At 35.9% G+C, this 23,189-nt stretch overlaps 1 protein-coding gene across 1 annotated transcript; it reads right to left on the bottom strand.

Annotated features, from left to right (window-relative positions):
* Positions 1 to 660: 660 nt before the first annotated feature.
* LOC129871539 (putative late blight resistance protein homolog R1B-16) lies at positions 661 to 3,515 on the bottom strand. The gene has a single exon (XM_055946480.1). The coding sequence runs from the start codon at positions 3,423 to 3,425 to the stop codon at positions 786 to 788; it is 2,640 nt and encodes an 879-aa protein (XP_055802455.1). The 5' UTR covers positions 3,426 to 3,515; the 3' UTR covers positions 661 to 785.
* Positions 3,516 to 23,189: the final 19,674 nt, after the last annotated feature.

Raw genomic sequence — 23,189 nt, 5'->3', positions numbered from 1 at the left:
TTTATTTATCCATGTTTAATTTGATACATTTCTTAAAAAATACTTTCTTCTTTTATTTTCTTATCTTTTTTTACTATGCTGAATGTGTATAAAGGGTGAGAGAAGTGAAAACTTTGACCATTTGACAAGAGAGGGACACCACGACAGTTTTTCTGCGGTGCTGCATATTTGCAAAAGTAATAACTTTGTAGCCTGTGAATAACTGTGAGAGTTGACTCGTACAGATTGTCCTAGTGCGTATCTAGTCCCAATGTTACTCTTGAATGAGCATTTCAATCATACAACAGATCGATTTGGTGCATATCTAGTCCCATATCCGATTCTTTGACAAATTTGTTAAATTATTAAAACAAAGCATAGTATTGTAATAACTATGTATCATAAAAAATGTGCTAGAATAAGAAGTTAGAGCAACACCATTTTTATAATTAAGATAAATTATATTTTATCTTATACTACAATCACATCAATAGTTTATCCAATTTTCATCTTAAATTGTAAACAAAAACTTTATAGAACCAATGGTTTAATTAATTAAAAGTCATATTTTCTCAAAATGTAAATATACACCCTAATAAATGATACTATTCTTATTAAATATAAAATAGTAATTAAGAATTAATAATTGTAATAATCACTATAATAATTGTAATTGTCGTGTAATCAACTAAATTATATGTATTAAAAGACTATTGTTACGTATGTTAGCCCCTTCAATTGTGTGCAATTAACTAAATTATATGTACAAAAAGATTGACTACTGTTACATATGTTAGCCCTTTCAATTAAAAAAGATTATGAGTATGGACTTCGATAGAGCTTCCATAGTTGTCTTGAATGTGCTGTTGAATTTGCTTGGCGGAATTTCCAACAGATTGTTTACATCTACGTATATCAATAAGAGCAAGTGTTGTTATATCTGCAAAATCTTGAGGGATTGAATCCAAACAATAGCAATTTCTTAGAAAAAGTCGCTCAAGGTACGGAAAGTGATCACTACTAGCTCTCCAGTACCGAATGGTCACATCATCCAGGAACAAGAACTTCAAGCGAGGAAATCCTTCCTCAACTACTTCCCACTCCTCGCCTGTGAAGGCTAAATGTGATAGTTTAAGGACCTCGAGTTCGGGTAATTTACCAAAAATGCTCAATTCCTTCCATGCCAAAAAATTTCCATTAACAGCTAAATTCTTAAGGTTTTGTGGAAAAGCATCTGGAGGAGGTAAGAGCATTGAAACATCAGTTTCCCCGAAATCTATAGCGTTGTAAAACATTTTCCTCCAATTAGTCCGACGAATAATACCAAATTCCAATTTCTCGAGCTCATATAAGTAGCGAAAATCATACAGGTTCTTGCACTTAAGGAAGTCTCTTGGGGAGCCAAATATTTGCAACTTCTTTAAATTGGGAAATAGTCTTAAGAAAGATCCAGTACAATAACGAGGATTCAATCCACAGAGGCATTGCAAATTTTTCAAAACCAAACTTTTCTCCGTAAGCTCATGATTCCGCAAGATATTCCAGGCCAAATGTAGGTTCCTCAGTTGCGGCATAGTCATAATTTCCGATGGTAATGTGAAAGGACATTTCAAAAGACCTAAAACTGGATGGTAAAGTTTAAGAGTTTGCAGATAACATAGGCTTAATATCGTTAGAGGAATGTCTATTATTGACGAGGGAACCGCTTCTTTGGATCCTGGATACTGCTGTAAGCGAGGATAGAAACACAAAGCTAGGTATCTCAAGTGAATTAAAGAAAGTATTCCACTGGGAAAAATTGGACATTCAGTCGTAGAAAGATCTAGTACTCTTACTAGCTTGAAAGACAATTCCAGTGTGACGCATTTGAATCTACTCAACGTGATAATAGAATGAGCCTCACTATTACGACACCAAGCCAATTCTTCCTCATTATGGATACTGATCCGACTTCGACTCTTAAAGGAACATTGCATGGATTGTGCACATGAATTTTGATCACTGTTTTCTCCGATAACATTCACAAAATTCATGTTTCGAGCTTCCCTCAAACAGAGTTCACGGATCACATCATGCATTCCACAAATCTCTATTGTTCCACAAAAACTCAAATCTCGGATGAAAATTAAACTTCTATCTATGAGTTCATTAATACATGTTTTTGCCACATCTTCTATGGTTTTACCCTCTTCTTCATTCAAAAATCCCTCTACAGCCCATAACTCCACAAGTTTATTTACATAAATCCATTCATCCTCGGGGAAAATCGCAAAATACAGAAAGCACGGTTTTAGGTGAGAAGGCAAGTGATGGTAACTCAAAGCCAACACTCTCATGCATTGGGCTTCAAGATCCGTGCTTACGACTAAATTTACGTTCTTCGCAATTCTTTGCCACTCATCCAATGTTTTGCCCATTCTGGAGAGAAGTCCAGCAATCACAGTAATTGCTAGAGGTAATCCTCCACATTTGAATGCAATTTGTTTCCCAATTTTTTCAAATTCAGGAGAAAAACATTCTTTCTCAAAGATCTTTTTGTGAAATAAATTCCAACTTTCGTCAAAATTCATGAGGCGCATGTGATAAGGAGGCTTACCTGAACTTGAATATTCAGCCACTTCCACATTCCGCGTAGTCAGGAGTATTCGGCTTCCATTATTACAGTCTGGGAAACATAGTTTTATATCATCCCAAGCTTCTGTAGTCCATATGTCATCTATGACTACCAAATATCTCTTGCCTTTTAGAAGCTTTTGCAGTCGGTCTGCTAGTTGATCATCAGGTTCATCACTTGTCGAAGAAAGAAGGCCTAGGAGTACATTTCTCGCACAATACTCTTGTGAAACAGTTACTTTTGCACGAATATCAAATCGAGACATAATGCATCGATCACTGTAAAGTTTTGTAGCCAAAGTCGTCTTCCCAATGCCTCCCATCCCTACGATTGAGACAACTTCCAGTTCCCTTTCCCCTCTAACAAGTTGATCCTGCATCATCTCGAATTCAGTTTCATGGCCAACCATTATATTCTCGGCGGGCTCTACAGCATGCTCAGGTAAGCTGTCTAGAGAGTAAGTTTGTGGTTTTAGATCTTTCATGCTGTCCGATATTGCCATCCACTGTTCCATGGTGGAATCAATGCATTCTAGTGCTTGTTCCAAGAGGAAAAAGAGCTCCCACATAGCCCTGCTTCTTTCCTCTAAATTTTGTGCTAAGAAAACATTTCTTGATTCTGAGTCAACAGTATCTTCTGTTGTGTATACTACCTCTACGATTTCAGCTTCCAAGCTTGTTAATGCCTCAAGATCGCCCGTTATATTGCAGGATTTCTCCAGAATAGCTCTCAAGGATTCGAGCTTTATGTAAAACGGTTGTAAATCACATCCAATAAGTTCCATTGATTGGCGCATGGTTCTCATAAGGGAAGTAATAGCAGCATAAGCCATATCTCTTAATTTCTCACTTATGTGTGTGACAAAAAAATAGGGAGTTTCTGCACAGAGAAGAAGGCAAGTTTTGTAATTTCTGCACAGAGAAGAAGGAAAGTGCAAAGTTCTTTCTTTTACTAATTATTTCCATCAAATTTCCAACTAGGTCCACAATCCATGTACTGATCTATCTTCTTCTTTTTTTTTAAAAAAAAGAACATTGTCAAAAAGACAGGTCCGCAATCCATGTTACATTACTGGATGTCACTATCCAAGTGGGACCCACCCACTTGGCACAAATTGGGCAAGTTGCCCTTTACTTCTTTACCTACATAATAGGCACAATTCTGTGCAAAATAAAACACACAAGAAAGACACAGAGAAATACATACGGTAATTTACTCTTCTACTTCTTTTGTTTTCCTATTCTCTTTGAATTAATTTGTCAAATTAATTTATTTTATTACACGTTATTAGCACGAGTCTTTATCGCTTTGAGCTATATTTTTAAGAAGGTAATAAAACGGTAATAATTTTATTTTCTTAACATGTCTAATATCTCAAAACTTAAATTTATTGCTCTTGATATTTCTGGAAAATGCTACTCATCATGGGCACTAAATGCCGAAATTCATCTAGAATCGATGGATATGGAAGACACTCACAATACGACATCTAGTCAAGATCGTTCCAAAGCCATGATATTTTTCCGCCACCATCTTGACGAGGGATTAAAATTACAATATCTAACATTAAAAGATCCCTTGAAATTGTGGAAAAATCTAAAAGAAAGATATGACCACCTGAAGTTGGTCATGCTTCCACAAGCACGTCATGATTGGCCAAATTTAAGATTAATGGATTTTAAAAATATAACTGAATGTAATTCTGCCTTGTTTAGAATTATAGCTCAGTTAAATTTATGCAGAGAATAAATCACTGAGCAAGATAAACTGAAAAAAATATACTCCACATTTCCACCTACGAATATGCTCCTGCAACAGCAATATCGCGAAAAAGATTTTAAAAAATATTCTAAAATATTTTCTCACCTTCTGATTGCTGAACGCCACAATGAGCTGTTAATAAAAAATAATGATAGTCAATCCGTTGGTTCTTTGACACTCCCTAAAGTGAATCAGACAAATTATAACCAATGAAAAAAAGGTCATGACCCCAGTCGTGGTCGTGGTTATGGTCGAAGAAGAAATTATGATCATGATGCTCGGTTGACACCGAAAAATGATCCGTAGTATAAAAAGAAGAGTGAAAAGCCAGAAAATTTACCAAATAAAAATTCAGAAAGCACATGTCGTAGATGTGGAGGTGTGGGGCACTGGTCACAGACTTGCCAGTCATCAAAACGTCTGATTCAGCTATATCAGACATCCCTGAAAATGACAGAAAATAATTCATAGACAAACTTTATCTCTGAAGATAATATTGAGCATATGCATTTGGATGTAGCTGATTTCTTTAATTTTCCAGAAGATAATATGAATATTGATAAGCCTAATAATATTTAATTTTCTTTTTATTTATTTGTACTAAATATTATATTTGTACTTTTCAATTCAAGTAAAATTTGTGTAATGAACCATGTATTAATTATAATATTTACTTTACTTCTTTTTGAAGAAAAATATGGATATGCCTCAAATTTTATTTGGATTAATGATCAATCAGGAGGATATTTGTGTAATTGATAGTGGAACAACTCATGTTATTTTTAAAGACAAAAAATATTTTTTCAACTTGGTTAGAAGAAAAACAAATGTTACTACAATTTCTGGTAATTCAAAAATGATTGAAGGTAAGTTGCATGAAGAGAATGGCCTAACTATCATGAAATATAACAAAATTCACACCCTAGACTAAACCCATAATCCTAACCCCACATTAGGGCTATTTTCTACTGTAGATTTTCAGTTCAAACCCTCCCCCAATGATTACCCACCATACTTTCTAGGTTCTAGGAATCAAAGTATGAATTTAGGGAATAAAATTCTTACCTTATGCGTGAAAATTCGTAGAAACTTGATAGATTTTGCCCTAGGTCGCCTCTCAAAGTCCAAGAAACTGATTTTTGAAGAAAAAGACTATTTCTGGAGTTTGTCGTGACTTAAGTCGCGACTGTCCTACTTTGGCAGGACCTATCCCGCTCTAGCGGCAGTAATCCCTCTCTAGAGGGATAGGCGGAGACAAAGAGCTCGTAAAGAGTCTCTAAGTCTCCCCTTTTACAACATACCCTCTTCCCAAGACGTATTAAAATAAACCCTTCACGCATACTCCAATTTCAGGAGTTTTACTCGCTCGAATGCGATTTCGCGAAGCCATAAATGCTCCTTATCATCCTGGCTATCAGTCTATCCAACCAAATTATAGGGTTGACCTCCCATCATTCACATGATCAACCTAGACTTCACCTGACTTAGAATTCATCCAAGTCTGGCCTAGGCTAAGTTTTTCCAAAGTTACTACCAAAGTTTTCTGGCCCGAAATCCTTCTCCATTGGCCTATTCCTAACAATGGGGAAAAGTTGTTATAATAGATACCAATTTATCCATCACTAGTCCCCGAGTGTATAACTAGGAAAAATAGGGCTAAAGTAAAGACAGAGTAGTACATGTTTCGTCGAACAGTTGAGGATACTTGTCTCGCATATCTTTCTTAGTCTCCCAAGTAGCTTTCTCCACCGAACAATATTTCCATTACATTTTAACCATTTGATCTCCTTATTCCTCATTTTTTAGACATCACGAGCAAGAATTACAACTGGCTCTTCTTCATATTGAAGTTCCTTGTCTAATAACACCGAGTCCCATCTAATGATGTAGTCCCCATCTCCATGGTGATTTTTCAGCATGGACACATGAAACACCGGGTGTACCTAGATAAGCTAGATGGTAAGGCCAATCGGTATGCCACTGGCTCTACACAGTCAAGAATTTCAAAAGGGCCAATATAACGAGGATTGAGTTTGCCCTTTTTGCCAAATCTCATCACCCCTTTAATGGGTGACACTTTTAGAAATACTTGTTCACCAGCCTCGAATGTCATATCTCTCACCTTTCGGTCAGCATACTCCTTCTAACAACTTTGAGCTGCTAGAAGCTTAGCTTGGAGGCTCCTTTCCTTATCTTGAGCATCCCTCACTAAGTCAACCCCCAATGGCTCCACTTCCCCAGCTTTAAACCACCCTATAGGAGACCTGCATCCTCTCCCATACAGGGCTTCGAATGGTGCCATATCAATACTAGAGTGGTAGCTATTTTTGTAGGAGAACTCACACAAGGGAAAAAACTTGTCCCAATGTCCCCCGAAGTCTGTCACACATGCTCTCAATATATCTTCCAGCACTTGGATAGTTCTTTCTGACTTCCCATCTGTATGTGGGTGGAAAGTTGTGCTGAAAGTGAGTTAAGTACCTAACTCTTCATGCAACTTACCCCAAAACTTAGAAGTGAACTGTGTACCACGGTGTGAAATGGTAGAAAGGGGAACCCCGTGCAGCCTTCTATCTCCTTCACAAAAATCCTGGCCAGCTGTTGTGCATTGTAGTTCACTCTAATCGGAATAAAGTGTGCTGACTTTGTTTACCTATCAACCACCACCCAAATGGAATTATACTTTCCCAAGGTCTTGGGGAGTCCCACCATGAAATCCATGGCTATTCTCTCCCACTTCCATTCAGGAATGGACATCTTTCAAAGCAAATTTGTAGGTCTTTGGTGCTTATATTTCACCTGTTGGCAGTTCTGCCACTTGGATACATAGTTGGCTATGTCTTTCTTCATACCAGGACACCAATACAACCATTTCAAGTCTTGATATATCTTAGTCACTCCTGGGTGAATAGAGTGTCGTGAACCGTGAGATTCAGAAAAAATCTTTTGAATTAGCCCATCTACCCGGGGAACGCAAATCCTTCTCCTGAAGTGAAGCACCCCACCTGCATCAAGTGTTGAGTCTTGAGCCTTGCCCATCAACACTTTTCCTATAATTTCATTTATGTTCACATTCTCAAACTGCTTGGTCTTAATCTCTTCTATAAAAGTGGGCCTTATATTAACTTCGGCCATTATCCCACCTTTTTCTAAGATGCCCTAGTTTCATGAACCTGGCCTCCAAGGACTGAATCTCCTTAGACAGAGGCTGCTTAAGAGCACCAAAGAAGCTAAACTGTCCATGCACACTGGTTTCCGACCTAATGCGTCTTCTACCACATTAGCCTTACCTGGATGGTACTGGATAGTGATGTCATAGTCTTTAATCTACTTCATCCACCTTCGATATCTCAAATTCAAGTCTTTTTGGATGAACACGTGCTATAAGCTGCGGTGATCAGTAAACACCTCACATTTGGTACCGTATAAATAATGTCTCTAGATTTTCAGTGCAAACACTATCGCTGCCAACTCCAAATCATGAGTTGGATAGTTCCTCTATGCACCTTCAATTTTTGCGAGGCATATGCTACAATATTCTTATCCTACATCAATACAATACAACCCTACCCTAAGGCTATTTTCTACCATAGGTTTTCAGTTTAAACCCTCCTCCAATGATTACCAACCATACTTTCTAGGTTCTAGGAATCAAAGTATGAATTTAGGGAGTAAATTCCTTACCTTAAGCCTGGAAATTCGTGGAAACTTGATAAAATTTGCCCTAGGTCGTCTTTCAAAGTCTAAGAAACTGATATTTACAGAAAAAGGACATTTTTGGACTTTGTCACGAATTAAGTTGCGACTGTCTCGCTCTGGCGGGATAGGAGGAGATAGAGAGCTCGTAAAGAGTCTCTAAGTCTCCCCTTTTACAACATACCCTCTTTCCAAGACGTATTAAAATATACCTTTCACACTAACTCCAATTTCGAGTGTTTTACTTGCCCGAATGTGATTTCGCGAAGCCGTAAATGCTCTATATCATCCTGGCTATCAACTTATCCAACCAAATTAGAGGTTTTACCTCCCATCATTCACATGATCATCTTAGACTTCACCTGACTCAGAATTCGTCTAAGTCTGGCCTAGACAATATTTTTTCGAAGTTACTACCCGAAGTTTTCTGGCCCGAAATCCTTCTCCATTGGCCTATACCTAACGACGGGGATCGGTCGTTACATAAATGAAGCACAATAACTTCTAATTCTCTACATGGGGTTGGCCTCTGGAAATACATTAGCAAGTTGTGGAGTGAATTTTCTCTAGAGGTATGGTTCAAAGCAGGGGATGGCTCACATATTAAATTCTGGAGTGACAGTTGGCTAAGTAACACTCCACTCATGGCTATTTACCCAAACCTGTACCAAATTGCTCTCGACGAAAATTCCACAATTGCATAGAATAGATGTGGCAACAGATGAAATGTAATGCTCAGAAGAAATGTGCAGGATTGGGAGATTTGAAGCCTGCTTAAACTACTTGCTAGTGTGGAAAAATATAATATGAATGAGAATTGTGCTGACAGATTGCTTTGGGGAAGGAACAACACCTTCACTGTGAAAGATTGTTATCATCAAATGTGTTGTCAGAACCAGATCACTGAACATTGGCCTTGGAAACTTATTTGGAAGAACAAAATGCCTACCAAGATCATCTGTTTTTGCTGGATTTCTCTCCAGGAAGCATGTTCAACACAAGATAATCTCAACAAAAGAGGCCTCGATTTGGCTAATAAGTGTTATATGTGTCAGAACAACACAAAAACAGTCAATCACCTGCTCCTTCACTGTGCTGTGGCCAAGGTCCTATGGAATATTTTCTGCTGCATTTTTGGCTTACAATGGGTCATGCCATATAATGTGAAAGAAGCCTACGCAAGCTAGAATACATGGAGAGTTGATAAGTCCATCAAGAAATTTTGGGTGATGATCCCTGGAGTTATTTTTTTGGTGTTTATGGATTGAAAGGAACCGTAGATGTTTTGATGGGATCTCAACTCCAAACCACTCTCTTAAAGCTAGATGTTTACTTATGTTGTTCAGTTGGGTCAATTTAACCCTTGTATTTAGCACTGAACAATTTCTAGACTTTGTTAGCTCTCTAGTACTAGTTTTAAGATTGTAAAGGAGCTAACAACTTCTGCTTGCGCTCTCTGTGTCCCTTTGGCCTATTCTGTAATTTTGCATCTACTTGATGCTTCCTAATGGATTATACCTTACTTCATCAAAAAAAACATACTATCCACCTTGCAAAGAAAGAAATAAGGAATACGTACTATGTACACACGATACATCTAACTTTCCTAAGACCTTACAGAAGTATACTTGTTATGTTTTTTTTTTCCAATCTAAAGCTAAACCTAAACTTTTACTCTACTTAAATTGCAAATTATATCATGTAATTTATAGCTTCTTGACAAAATACAGAATTTAAGTTTTGTGCACTGATCAAATAAACTTGACTCACAACACTAGAAAACTTAAATAAAGTGAGAACCTACTATAACCAATAATCTTATATATATATAAGAGGATCTTAATCCCGCCTACATGGCGCCCTTCACCATTCAGTAATTAAATATTAAATTATTTTTTCAAAAAAATTTGCAATATCCAGCTCGTAGACATTGGAAGATTATAAAAGAAAAACCTTTCCATAAACCACCGCTTCAATACCAAACATTTCCTCTCTCATTATGTATTCCTTCTCCATCCCAGAAACCCGGGACATTTAATTAAGGGTGATAATAATGTGTTGAAATTTAATAAGAGTGACAAGAATTTTAAAAATTGAGAGTTGGTGACAATTTTATGATTAATAATTAATGAGCTTTGACCCAAGACCTCAAGTTTATTTTTTACACTTTGACCCATTCTCATAAAATCCTAACCTAAAAAAAAGGGCCCAACCTTTTCTCTTTCTCATTCGTGCATTTTTTTCTCTTCTTCTTCTTCTTCTTCTTTCTCCTAGTATTAGTATTACTGTGCCTGCAAGAAGAGAGAGAGAGAAGAACACCTCTTTTCTTTTTCTTTTTTAAATTTAAAAATTATTTTAAAATTTCTTCAATTTGGGACTAAATTGCGTTGATGTGGCATTGAACATTGCTTGAGAGGTGATTTTCGACCATTTTGGTAAGTAAATATTGTTGGTTTGTGTCTATTGCTCATTTGGTTTTTTTCATTCATGGCTGAATTCGTTTCAGCAACTGTTGGATATGTTTCAGCAATTGCTTCATCATCAGTTGAATCAAATGTAGCAAATGATGAAACAAATGCAACTATTGTATATGTTACAACAATTGTTGCATCTATTTAGCAGTTGTTACACTAATTGTTGCTTATATTTTTTATCAGTTGTTAAAACACATTCAACAATTGTTGCTATAGGTTCTGCAGCAGTTGCTAAATATATTTAAGCAATTGCTGCATCAAATTGAAACAAGTTTGACAAATACTGCAAACTGAAACAAGTTCGATAACTGCTGTTTTAGATGCTTCAGGTGCTATAGCAATTAATGAAGCAATTGCTGAAACTTTTTTAACAATTATTACATCGATTACTAAACAGATATAACAATTGCTGAAATTTTTTAGTAGTTGCTGAATAAACTGCGGACAAAATCAGAAGAAAATTATGATCATTTTTTTCTTAATCATAATACAGGTACCTACATTTAACTCCATCAATGGAGAACAAAATATAAATTAGAATGGATTGCAATGGTAAATGGATTGAGTCCAACAATCGTTATATTTGGCATTGGAAAAAAACAAATGATAAAGATGATGGAGATGATTGTGGATCGAGATGTCACATATGATGATTTTTCAAACAAAATCATTTCCTACTGTGATCTGAATTGCGAATTGAAAGATCTTGTTATCACTTATATGCATTATAGTGGTGAAAAGCAAAATATAGCTTTTTTAGGATAAAAGATCAATTTAGTTTGCGTACTTATTTAGATTATGAAGGTAGACCCGTTTTAAGGGTATATGTGCGTGAAACATTGATTGAGAATCGTCAAGATCAAGAAATGTTAAATGATCTTCGAGAAAAAGAAAGTTTCGATGGGCATACTCTTTATATTCAGATTTCTACTCCTACTCCTGCTCATGCTCCTAAATTTGACCATAATACTCTGGGAACTGCACAACCATCCACGTTCAATTTGATGAAACTGCTTTTTACATCAATTTTTCATTCAAGAATAAGCAAGAGCTAGATACTACCTTGAAAATTTCTTGTGTAAAAAAAGATTTTAGAATGAAAAAGGTGATCAACTCATGTACCGTGTATTGTGTCAAATGTGTACATCCCGAATGCAAGTGGTGGCAGAGAGATATAAAGCTTGAGAGTTCTAATAGATTTTATATCAAAAAGTATGAAAAATGCATACATATGGTTCTCAACATCTCACGAGTCATAACCCATATGCCATAGCAAAAGTCGTTGGTGAATACTTCAAGGATAGGTTTTCCAAAGGTAAAGGCCCTTTTACACAGGATATTCAAAATTCAATCCGTACTGAATTGGGTTGCAAAGTTAGTTATTGGAAGGTTTGGAAGGGAACTGAGATTACAAAGGCTTTGGTAAGGGGGGGATATGAGAACGGTTATGCAGTGCTCGATGCTTATCGTTATATTCTTACAACGTTAATTCTGAAAATTAAGACAGATTTGAAGCTCGATGAAAATGAAAGGTTCGATTATTTTTTTATTGCCTATGGAGCTTCGATTCATGGTTTTTAACATATTTGAAAAGTCATCACTGTGGATGGGACATTCTTGAATAGTAAGTACAGAGGAGTGTTATTTTCTGCCGTAGCACAAGATGTCGAGGATCATATTTTTTCGGTGGCATTTTGTGTAGCGGACCTGAGTGTGATGCCTCCTACTAATACTTTTTCGAGCAAATGAGCAGCTTTGTGGATGATACCCTAGAATTGAGCATAATTTCTGACAGACATCCAAGTATTAAAAAGATGGTAGAAATTATGTTTCATTTGGCTCATTATGGTTGTTGCATGAGGCACCTCGAAGAAAACATTCAAAATAACTTTCACAATGAAAAAGTCGTCTACCACTTTTATAAAGAGGCAAAAGCGTATAGCGTAGATGAATTCAATGATCAGTTTAATCAAATAAGGAATATGGTTATGGGAGGCGCTACACATTTGGAACATGTTGGATTTCAAAGATGGAGTAGAGCATTTTTTTTGGGAAATAGGTAAACTACTGAACTTGATGAAATTGTGTAAACCACTGTGTATTGAATAATAATTGAAGCAACTTCTACATATGCTCTAGCAGCTGCTACATCAGATGCATGAAACAAGTGCAACAATTGTGAAATAAATACAACAACTCCTGAAACTATTTTTTATGTATATATATATATATCAGTAATTTTAATTTATTAACAATTTTGATTGTTAATTTCATAGGTACAAAATTATGACGTCAAACATTGTTGAGTCGATTAACGTAATGTTTCTTAATGAAAGAGAATATTCCATTATTGCTTTTTTTGATGAAATAAATTGGAGATACGGAGAAAAATTATATCAGAGGCGCAACATATTCATCAATGCATCAACCATTTTTGTTCCTAAGATAGAACGAAAAATTGTAAAAAATGCTGATTTGGAGAACAAGCTATTGATTTATCAAACTGCCAACTACAAGTACATTTTCACCGGTCACAATACAGTTGCAATGCAAATCTTGCACTTGTAGAATTTTTGATCTTGACAAAATACCGTATCCACATGCTATGATAGTGCTTCGATGTCAATATGGTGATGATTATGGAAGACGCATTTATATCTCCATATTACAAGGTGGAAACATACCTTTTTGCATACTTGGAGAAAATTAAACCCGTGCCACTAGAAGCTACTTGGAAAATTCCTATTGAATTTTTAGAGAGGGAAATACTTCCTCCGCATGTTGACCCAGGCAAGGTGGGAAGAAGGGCCAAGAAGAGACGAAAAGGAATCAGAGAGTCATTTCCAATTAAAAAAATAATGTTCCATATGCAAAAGGGTTGGGCATAAAAGAACAACATGCTCAGAGCAAAATGCTCTACATGAATAGATTTGATATCGAAACTTCTTTTTTTTGTTAGTGAACTTTTTTAAATTTATATGTAATGTTGGTATTGAACAATCTTCTTAACGAATGCTTCAATTCTCAAAATATTGCATGTGAGATTGTTGAATCCTAAACAAGTAGGTAGTCTGCTTCAGCAACTATAGTACATGCTGTGGATTTTCTCAGCAAGTAGGCAATTTGCTTCAGCAATTGCTGTACTTGCTGAGAAATATCTCAGCAAATAGACAATTTGGCTCAGCATTTACTTCAGTTGCTAAATAAAATCTCAGCAAGTAGGACTTCTTCTTCAGCAACTACTGTACTTGTTGAGATTTTTCTCAGCAAGTTACTGAATTTGCTGTAATAATTAGAATATTTTCTTTTATTTTATGAATAAATTACTATATAATTGTATAAGATCGTCACCAAAATCAAGTCTAAGTATTATAATATATAAAAATCACTCTATTTATCATTTAATATGATTGATATAATCAATTAATAATCAAATTACTCAATTAAGATTGACAACATGTGTAATTACTCGATTTATCGCATGTTATGAATAAATTACTATGTAATTGTATAAGATCTTCAAGATATCTTTTATTTTTTTGTATAATTCACTTTTTGCATGCTTTTAGATATTCACAAGTTGCCGCTCGATTATTCAAACTAGTGATAATGGCAAATTCTTTCATGCCAAAACGAGCTGGCATGCCATAAAAAATTATCCAGACTTCTGTTGATTGCTGGAAATTAATTTGGCGTCGGAGAAGTTGATACACCAACTTCATTTGAAACTGATGAGTCATTTTCTCAGGTAGGTCCAGATAGCTGCCAAATATGGAAGACCTAAAGAATTTTTTCAATTTTTGTTGCTTCAATTTTTTTCTAAAATCACTAAAAGACTTCACTAAACCGGACTTAACAGTAACAGAACAAGACAAATTTGAATATTCATCTATCTTGGTCACAAATTTGCAATCTGAATATCGGACAAGCTTGATATGTGAGGTGTCATCACCTGAAGATTTGATTGGAGAGAATTCGGCAGTATCTGGTGTTCCTCTTTTCTCTGAAACAGGTATATCATGCCAGAACTTTGTTCTCTCTTCATATCTAGCTCTTTCATCCTTCTCACCATCTTCTACATCTTGACAACCTTCAACATCTACATTCTTAGAATAAGCATCCCTTTCACCTTCTTCATCTTATATATATTTTTCCTGATCTTAATGTATCTTCTTGTGACATGAATTTTTCTTTTTCTTGAGATTTTGGAGTTACCCACTCTCAGCAAGGACATGAGCCTGTTCAGCAAGTGCGGAAAATCTATTGGTGCTATTTTTGGAGGCTTCTTCTGCTTTTTTTTACCCTTGTGTCATAAGTCTTCACCTTCTAGTATATCTATTAGGAGTAGTAGAAGCAATAACATCATCTGTCGTCTTTCTTTTTTTGTGGCAACTGTTGAAACAATAATTGAAGTTTCACACAACAATTGCTGAAGTTGCTTCTTCTCAACTTCAGCAACTTCAGCAGTTGCTTCAATAACTCAACAAAAATTTCAACCATCTTTAAATTGTGAAAATGGTGATTTAGGATTAAATAGAAGAATAAGAACCTGAATCTCATATATTTGGTTGTTGAATGCCCTAATAAATAGTGTATTTGTTGTTATATTTGTGGATTTCACATATTTTTGTTATTGCTTGGTGGGTTGCTTGGTTGTTGTCCTTAAAAAATACGTTATTGTTGCAGCAACTTAAGAACTTGTGTGATTAAAACACACAGTTGCTAAGATTGTTGTAACAAGTCTATGAACAGCTGAAGTTTTTTGCAGCAACTACTGAAGCAACAATTGCTACTTTAAAAAATGTGAGATTTAGGCTCTTATTCTTCTATTTAGTCCTAAATCACTATTTTCACAATTTAAAGATGGTTGAAATTTTGGTTGAGTTACTGAAGCAATTGCTGAAGTTGAGAAGCAGCAACTTCAGCAATTGTTGTGTGAAACTTCATTTGTTACTTCAACAGTTGCTGCAATAGTTCAGCAGTTTCTTCAAAAAACTTCAGCTGTTCATAGACTTGTTACAGCAACCTCAACAACTTGTATTTTAATCACACAAGTTCTTAAGTTGCTACAACAACAATATTTTTTAAGCACACAAATTCTTAAGTTGCTGCAACAACAACATTTTTTAAGTACAACAACCAAGCAACCCACCAAACAACAACAAAAATATGTAAAATCACAATAATAACAACAAAAATATTTGAAATTCAAGCTTTTCTTCTTCTATTTAAACCTAAATAACCATTTTTACTTTAAAAATAAAAAGCCCTAACAATGAAGAAAAAAGAAGATACCTTTAAAAATCAAAACCCTAACAGTGACAAGAGAAGACAATGACGGAGACAAGGTTGATAGAGATGAAAGGAGAAGAAAAACTAGAAAGAAACACAGATTAAGAAGAGAAAATAGTTTTGGGAGAGATTTGAGAAAGTGCGGAGATGAAGAAGATCGAAGAAGTTGGAGAAGAGAAGTTGAAAAGTCCATCTAACAAGAGTTTGAATATATTTGAAAAAAGAGTTTGGAACTTTATTATATTTTAAAAAAGATTAACAAGTTTTAAAAATTATATTTTACCCCCATTTAACCTAATCACCTGATTAAAAATATTTTGACTTGGACTTGATCAATTCATCACCTTTTTTTTTAATTAGAGACTTATTTGTCACCTACAACTCAATTTTCTGCACAAACTCCTGTATCCTTCTGTTACTTCCGCCATATTTCCCTTCACCTCCTCTGTTTCCGTTGCGGCTTCGTTATTTCCCCTTCACCCTCTGTTAGTGAAGGCCTCTTTGTGTGACCTTGCAATTTCAAGGTACGTTCTCTCCTCTCTTTTCTCTTATATATTCAACTTTTTACATAATTTAATGTTTTGAGAATGTTCCGTTCCTATTTTGATGCCCAAAACATTCCATAAATATTTTAGACAAATCGATCCGAAAAAGTCTCTTCTCTAAAGTTGGCAATTTTTCCTTGGATTTCACTTCCATAATTTACTGTTATGGTTTTGATGTAGTTAGTTTCTTTTCAGTATTTCATTGCGTCAGAGTTGTAATTAATTGTTGTCAACATTGTAATTACAACACAGAATAATATGCAAATAGACAATTTTTGTGAACATTGTAATTACAACATAGGATAATATCTCTTAACGTGTTGATCCAACTCCTATGCTATACCCAACAATTGTTATTCCAATGTACATCTATTTTATTGTGCCGACGTAAAACTACTTATCCAAATTGTCATTAGAGAGAAGCAAAACTTTAGATAACCTTTTGTCTTATTATTTTGTTTTATTTCTCTTTTGATGTATCGGTTTGTTGCCTGACTTCCTCAACAACACACCAAAGTAGTTGTCATTTGCTTAACCAGTTCTTGATGCTAATTAAGATGTTTATCTATTGGGCTTTTAAACATATGAAATATGCGATGAATTATACAATTTTTGAACTAATATTAGTTGCATATTTATGCAATCTCTCACATATAAGGAATTACAAACATTTCGAATTTTGCTTCTTGCGTCATTGAAATTCTAGCAATGATTGGAATTTTATTTATCAAAAATGTCGATAATAAGGAAGTTAGCACCTGCGCCTCCCCCTTTTTCTAGGTGAAGGGATAATGTTTTTTTTCCTATCTGGTTGATTCAATTTTTTTGAATTTGATTGTTTATTCGATATGCATTTTCATACTCATTTTTTTTTCTATTTTGACATAAACTTTCAAGATTTCATAGTTATATGTTAACCACTATAGGAAGAAGGTTGGCCACTTCTTTGGTGAGTGCGATGTCAATGACCAAGCTTCAATTGATGGGTTTACAGTCATAATTAACAAAGCTAGAAATGAGAAGAAGTCTGGTGGCAAGTCAGACTCGCCACTGAAGAGTATCTACAGCCGTACAACAATTCTTTGGAAGCCTTAATCCGTAAGTTTTGGCCGACTCTATAGCTACCAATTTATGTTATCCATGCCACAACCTGTGATGGTTCGAGGAAATCATTTCATGAACTTGCATCTACATTAAAGGCATTGTGTTCTCAATCTAGGCCCATAACCGACAAAGGAAAATATGTTGGAAAAATCCAGCACCTACATGACGAAAGAAGAGAAGAACGCAGTTGTGAAGGAGAAGAAGAAGAGAAGAAGAAATGAGGAAAGAAGAAGGAAGTGAAAGAGAAGAAGAAGAGGAAAGAAGAAGGCAAACTGAAGAGTTAAACTCTTCAGTTTCTCACTTTACAATACACACGTGGACTAATTCCATCCATACAATACATTTAAACATTGCAGATTTAAATATGACTGCCCATATGATTATGCGCAAATAGAATAAAATTTTGTACAAATTTGAATAGGACAAATGTAATCCATTCCCTCTTGTCTCTGTTACAAGTATTGTATAATTCTATATAAGTAGATGTACACACTATGAATAATACACAACAAAATTCCTTTTCTCAGCTTCTTCTTCTCCAATTTTAACATGGTATCAGAGCTCTTCTAAGCTCGATCCAAATCTGTGTCAAAAATATCAAAATCATCTTCACATATGAAAACAGCCATCCTTATTACTTAAACAATTTAGATTCACCTGGTATGACTCTGGTCAATACTGTTTTTGATGGAAGAGGATACCCAGGTTGGAGGAGATCTATCCTCTTATCTCTATCAGCCAAAAGGAAACTTGGCTTTATAAATGGAACCTGCAAGGCTCCAGATCTGAAATCTGCAGACTTTGAGCAATGGAGTTGTGTCAATGATATGATCATATGTTGGATATCAAATGCTCTATCTAAGGATATTGCAGATAGTGTGATGAGTTCCAAATCTGTAAAAGAACTTTGGGACAGTCTAGAACAGAGATTTGGCAAATCAAATGGTGCCAAACTCTACCACCTGCAAAAGGAATTAACAGGTCTAATGCAAGGGAATAGTGACATTGAAGGTTACTTCACCAAACTTAAGAGATTATGGGATGAATTAGATGAGATAAATGTGATTGTCTGTTGTCATGTGAATGCACTTGTGATGGGAAAGCAAAATTAGCAAAATCACTGGAAGATCAAAGGTTGATTCAATTCCTAATGGAACTAAATGATGTATATGCTCAGGCAAGGGGAAATATACTTATAATGAATCCCTTACCTGGAATAGATGTTGCATATTCCTTACTTTTGCAGGATGAGAACCAAAGGGAAGTGTATGCAAACACAAATTTCACCTCTGATTCTAGATCATTCATGGCAATAGGTCAAGCAAAATAGCCAAACAACAAATTAATTGCCGAGTTTGCACCATTCATGGCTAATGGACAGGAAAGAAATGCACAGAGATTTAAACACCAAGCAATAAGAGGAACAAACACATATTAGAGGTATACTAATCCAAACCAGAACTAGAGATCTGACAAGCCACAGAACAAGTAAAAGGGTAAGAAAAAATATGATCCAAATCTATCATGCACTTATTATGGGAAAACAGGACATGTGCATGATGATTGCTACAGACTGCATGGATTTCCTGTAGATTTTGAGTTCACTAACTCCAGGAACTATCAACCACAGATTAAGGCAAATGCAAGTTTAACTCAGCAGGCAGATGAACACATTGGGAAGACAGATTTTGGAATCAATGATGGAATTTTGAGGAACAGTTTAGCAAGCAACAAATTGCAGAAATGATGCAAATGTACAAGCAAAGCAAATTGACACAAACAGGAAAAGTAGGAATCAATGCAAATATAGTGGCTGGTACCATTCTTAAATACTCAAATTCTGTACTCACTAATCTTAAACAAAATACTTGGATAATTGATTCAGGAGCTTCAGAACACATGTGTTTTGATCCCAATTCCTTATCCTCTCCCTATGCCTTAGCATCTCCATTTTACCAGGACATGTCATAACTGATGTGCTACTTGTGCGATATTTTAAGTATAATTTACTGTCAATTCATAAGTTTTGTGTCCAGTTTCAGTATGATGTCCTATTCACTGCTATTGGATGTTTCTTGCAGGACCTTTCAATGAAGAGTCCTCAAGTTTTTGGTGAAGTTAGAGAGGGACTCTATTTATTGGATTCCAATAGTGACAAGTCTAGAAATGTTTTCAATTCAAATAATGTATCTTCATTTCCAAAAGGAAGAAATCCCATCTCACAATCAGTTTCAGTTTTTAATTCAGTACATGTTAATGTTGCTCTTAATGTAAAGCTTTGGGTATGTCAGGTTGGGACACCTCCCATTTTCAGTAATGAACCATTTAAGTTTTCTTCCTTATGAATCCAATTCTGATTTTATTTGTGACATTTGTCCTAGAGCTAAACAAACTAGACAACCTTTTCCTACTAGCAACATAAAATCCACACACATTTTTGATCTCATTCATAAAGATACTTGGGGACCCTACAAGTGTAGTACTTACAATGGTTTCAGGTTCTTTCTCACCATAGTAGATGATTACAGTAGAGGGACATGTACATTCTTACTAAGTACTAAAAGTAATGCTTTTCCTGTCCTAAAGAGTTCTCTATCTATGGTAGAAAGACAATTCAATGTAAGGGTTAAAATGATCAGGTCTGACAATGATCTGGAATTGGGGAAAGGCACATAAGAATCAACATTTCTTGCTTCTTAGGGGATTTTGCATCAATTGTCTTATGTAGCTACACCTCAACAAAATGGAACTGTTGAGAGAAAACATAGACACCTCTTAGAAATTGCCAGAGGGTTGATGTTTCAATCCAAATTTCCTATGTGCTACTAGGGAGAATCTGTTTTAACTGCTACTCATATCATTAATAGATTTCCATCTAGTGTTCTAAAGGGATAGACACCTTATGAAGTACTTTTTAGACAAAAACCTACCTATGATCATTTGAGGAATTTTGGGTGTTTGTGTTATGCTTCCACCCTAGCACAAGGAAGAAACAAGTTTGATGAAAAGGCTACTACTTGTGTTTTACTAGGATATCCTTTACAACAGAAAGGATATAAACTGTTGTCTCTTGATACAAAGAAAGTGTTTGTATTCAGGGATGTCAGATTCCATGAATCACATTTTCCTTTCAACTCATCTGATACCTCAGACACACCTATTTTTGTCAACTCCCCTTCTTCCTCAGATCATCATTTTGATTTCTCCCTCCACAGTTACTCAGCCCCACCTGTTAATAATCCTTTTTACCCAGCTACACCCTCAGAACCTCCACCTAATACTTTTGATTATCGTCCACAATCTGAATCTACACTTTCTTAACAAATAACCCCTACAACCCAACCTACACTACCACACCTTGACCATGCTTATCCAAGTTCTACTACACTATATACTTCTACCTCTATTCCTATAACAGATCTACCAAGAAGGTATAGCAGGATATCTCATGAACCTGGCTATCTAAGAGACTACATTTGCAATAGTGTGATGTTCACTAATCTATGGAAAACTTGTTTTGGTCACCCTCATAAGGCTAAAAGATATGATTATCCTCCTTATCCCTCAACAATCAGCAACTCTTCATTCCCTTTCTAATATTACTGAGCCTAGCTGCTATAGCTAGGCTTCTCAATATCCAGCATGGAGAGAGGCCATGAACTCAGAGATTCAGGCTTTGAAAACCAATCGAACTTGGGATGTTGTCTTGTTGCCTAAAGGGAAAAGAGCTTTACCTTGCAAATGGGTATACAAAATAAAGCATCTCTCCAATGGTAGCATTGAAAGACTAAAGGCCTGACTAGTCGTGAGGGGGGATATACAAAGAGAAGGTATAGATTATGGAGAGACTTTTTCACCTGTTGTGAAAATGACCACTATCCGGTGCTTACTTACCATTGCAGCTAAGAAGAAGTGGTCTGTTTCACAACTAAATGTCAACAATGCATTCTTGCATGGTGACCTCCAAGAAGAGGTCTTTATGAGATTTCCCGCAGGACTGACACCTCCTAGTCCTAATCATGTCTGTCTCCTGAAAAAGTCTTTATATGGTTTAAAGCAAGCTTTACGGCAGTGGTATGCTTTGCTTGCAGGATCTTTAGCCTTCAAAGGTTATTCCTCTTCTTTAAACGATTATTCTCTCTTTTTTAAACATAATAGGACACTTATTTCCATCTTAGCAGTCTATGTCGACGATATTCTCCTCACAGGAAATGATTTGAATGAACTCGAGAATATCAAATGTTTTCTCAATACAGAGTTCAAAGTTAAGAACCTGGGAGAAATTCACCATTTTCTTGGCATTGAAATTTTGCGATAAGACCATGGATTTATTGTAAATCAACACAAATTTACAATGGATCTTCTTCATGAGTTCAATGTATCTCATCTGCCTGTAGTTAATTCTCCACTGGATCCCTCCTTCAAGCTTCGAGCAGATGATAGTCCTCGCTTGGATAACCCCACTCTTTATCGTAATTTGATAGGCAAGTTGAATTATTTGACCAACACTCGCCCAGATCTGTCATTTGCTGTTCTTGCTCTGAGTCAATACATGCAACGACCCTGTTTGTCACATTTCTCGGCTGCTTTACGAGTTTTACTATATCTGAGCTCAGATCTGGGTCAAGGCATACTACTATCTTCCAATCCATTCTTTTCTTTACTGGGTTTTTGCGATGCGGACTGGGCATCATATAAAGATTCTTGTAAATCGGTTAGTGGAATTTTTTATTACCCTCGGAGGCACTCCGATCTCTTGGAAATTGAAGAAATAAATCTCGATCTCCTTTTCCTCCGCAGAAGCAAAATATCGGTCCATGCATCGTGTTACTGCTGAACTTACTTGGTTAGTTCGCCTTCTTGAGGATCTTTCTGCTCCAATTTCACTCCCAATTCTGCTCCACTTAGATAGTCAAGATACCATCCATTTAGCTTACAATCCGGTCTTCCACGAGCGCACCAAACATGTTGAATTAGACTGTTATTTTGTACGCGAACAATTTTAATCCGGTCGGATTACCCTTTCATTTGTTCTCTCTAAAGACCAACTTGCCGATCTCTTCACTAAGCCTCTTTCTGGGGTTTCTCACTGAGCGATTCTATACACGTTTGGAGTCATGACTCTTCTGTCACGCCCCGAGAGGGTACCCTAGATGTGACCGGCACTCGAAGACCATTTCTGGTCCCCAAGCGAACCACTTAGTCCAATCACACATCCGTTCATATCAATCAATCAGTGGAAAGTTTAAAATAAAGAAATAATTTAGTGGGCAATCCAAATCAACGATTCTAACTCAACAAAGAAAGGCCAGGGGCCAACAAATCAACTCCAATCTTTGTCATTTAAATTAGTTTGATAAGAATAATTCAAGGAAAGAAAATACTCAATCGACCCATCACCGTCTAGTCTATGAAGCCTCTATCACTACTATTTAATTAGTGCCAATGACATTTTTATGGCTACCTCAAATCAAAATGAAAAGGGATAACTCAACGCAAGAATAACATAAGCGATATTCTCTGAATGTAGGGGAGGAATCACCAATACGCTGAGTGTGTATAGATCCTCAATGGTGCTCCTATTGACGATCTCTTATACCTGTCTCTGCATCATGAAATGATGCAGGTCCAAATGGATGTCAGTACGTGGAATGTACGAGTATGTAATATGGCAGAATGAAACATACCTCAAGGAAGAATAACATCGGTTCAAATATCTCAAAT

The sequence above is a fragment of the Solanum dulcamara genome, chromosome 10 (assembly GCF_947179165.1).
Source record: "Solanum dulcamara chromosome 10, daSolDulc1.2, whole genome shotgun sequence".
In the NCBI taxonomy this organism is placed as follows: domain Eukaryota; kingdom Viridiplantae; phylum Streptophyta; class Magnoliopsida; order Solanales; family Solanaceae; genus Solanum; species Solanum dulcamara.
This window is presented reverse-complemented; position numbering and strand designations above follow the sequence as displayed.

Bases quoted from the DNA above. Each gene is read 5' to 3' on its own strand.
- LOC129871539 (XM_055946480.1), bottom strand. From the start codon at position 3,425: ATGGCTTATGCTGCTATTACTTCCCTTATGAGAACCATGCGCCAATCA.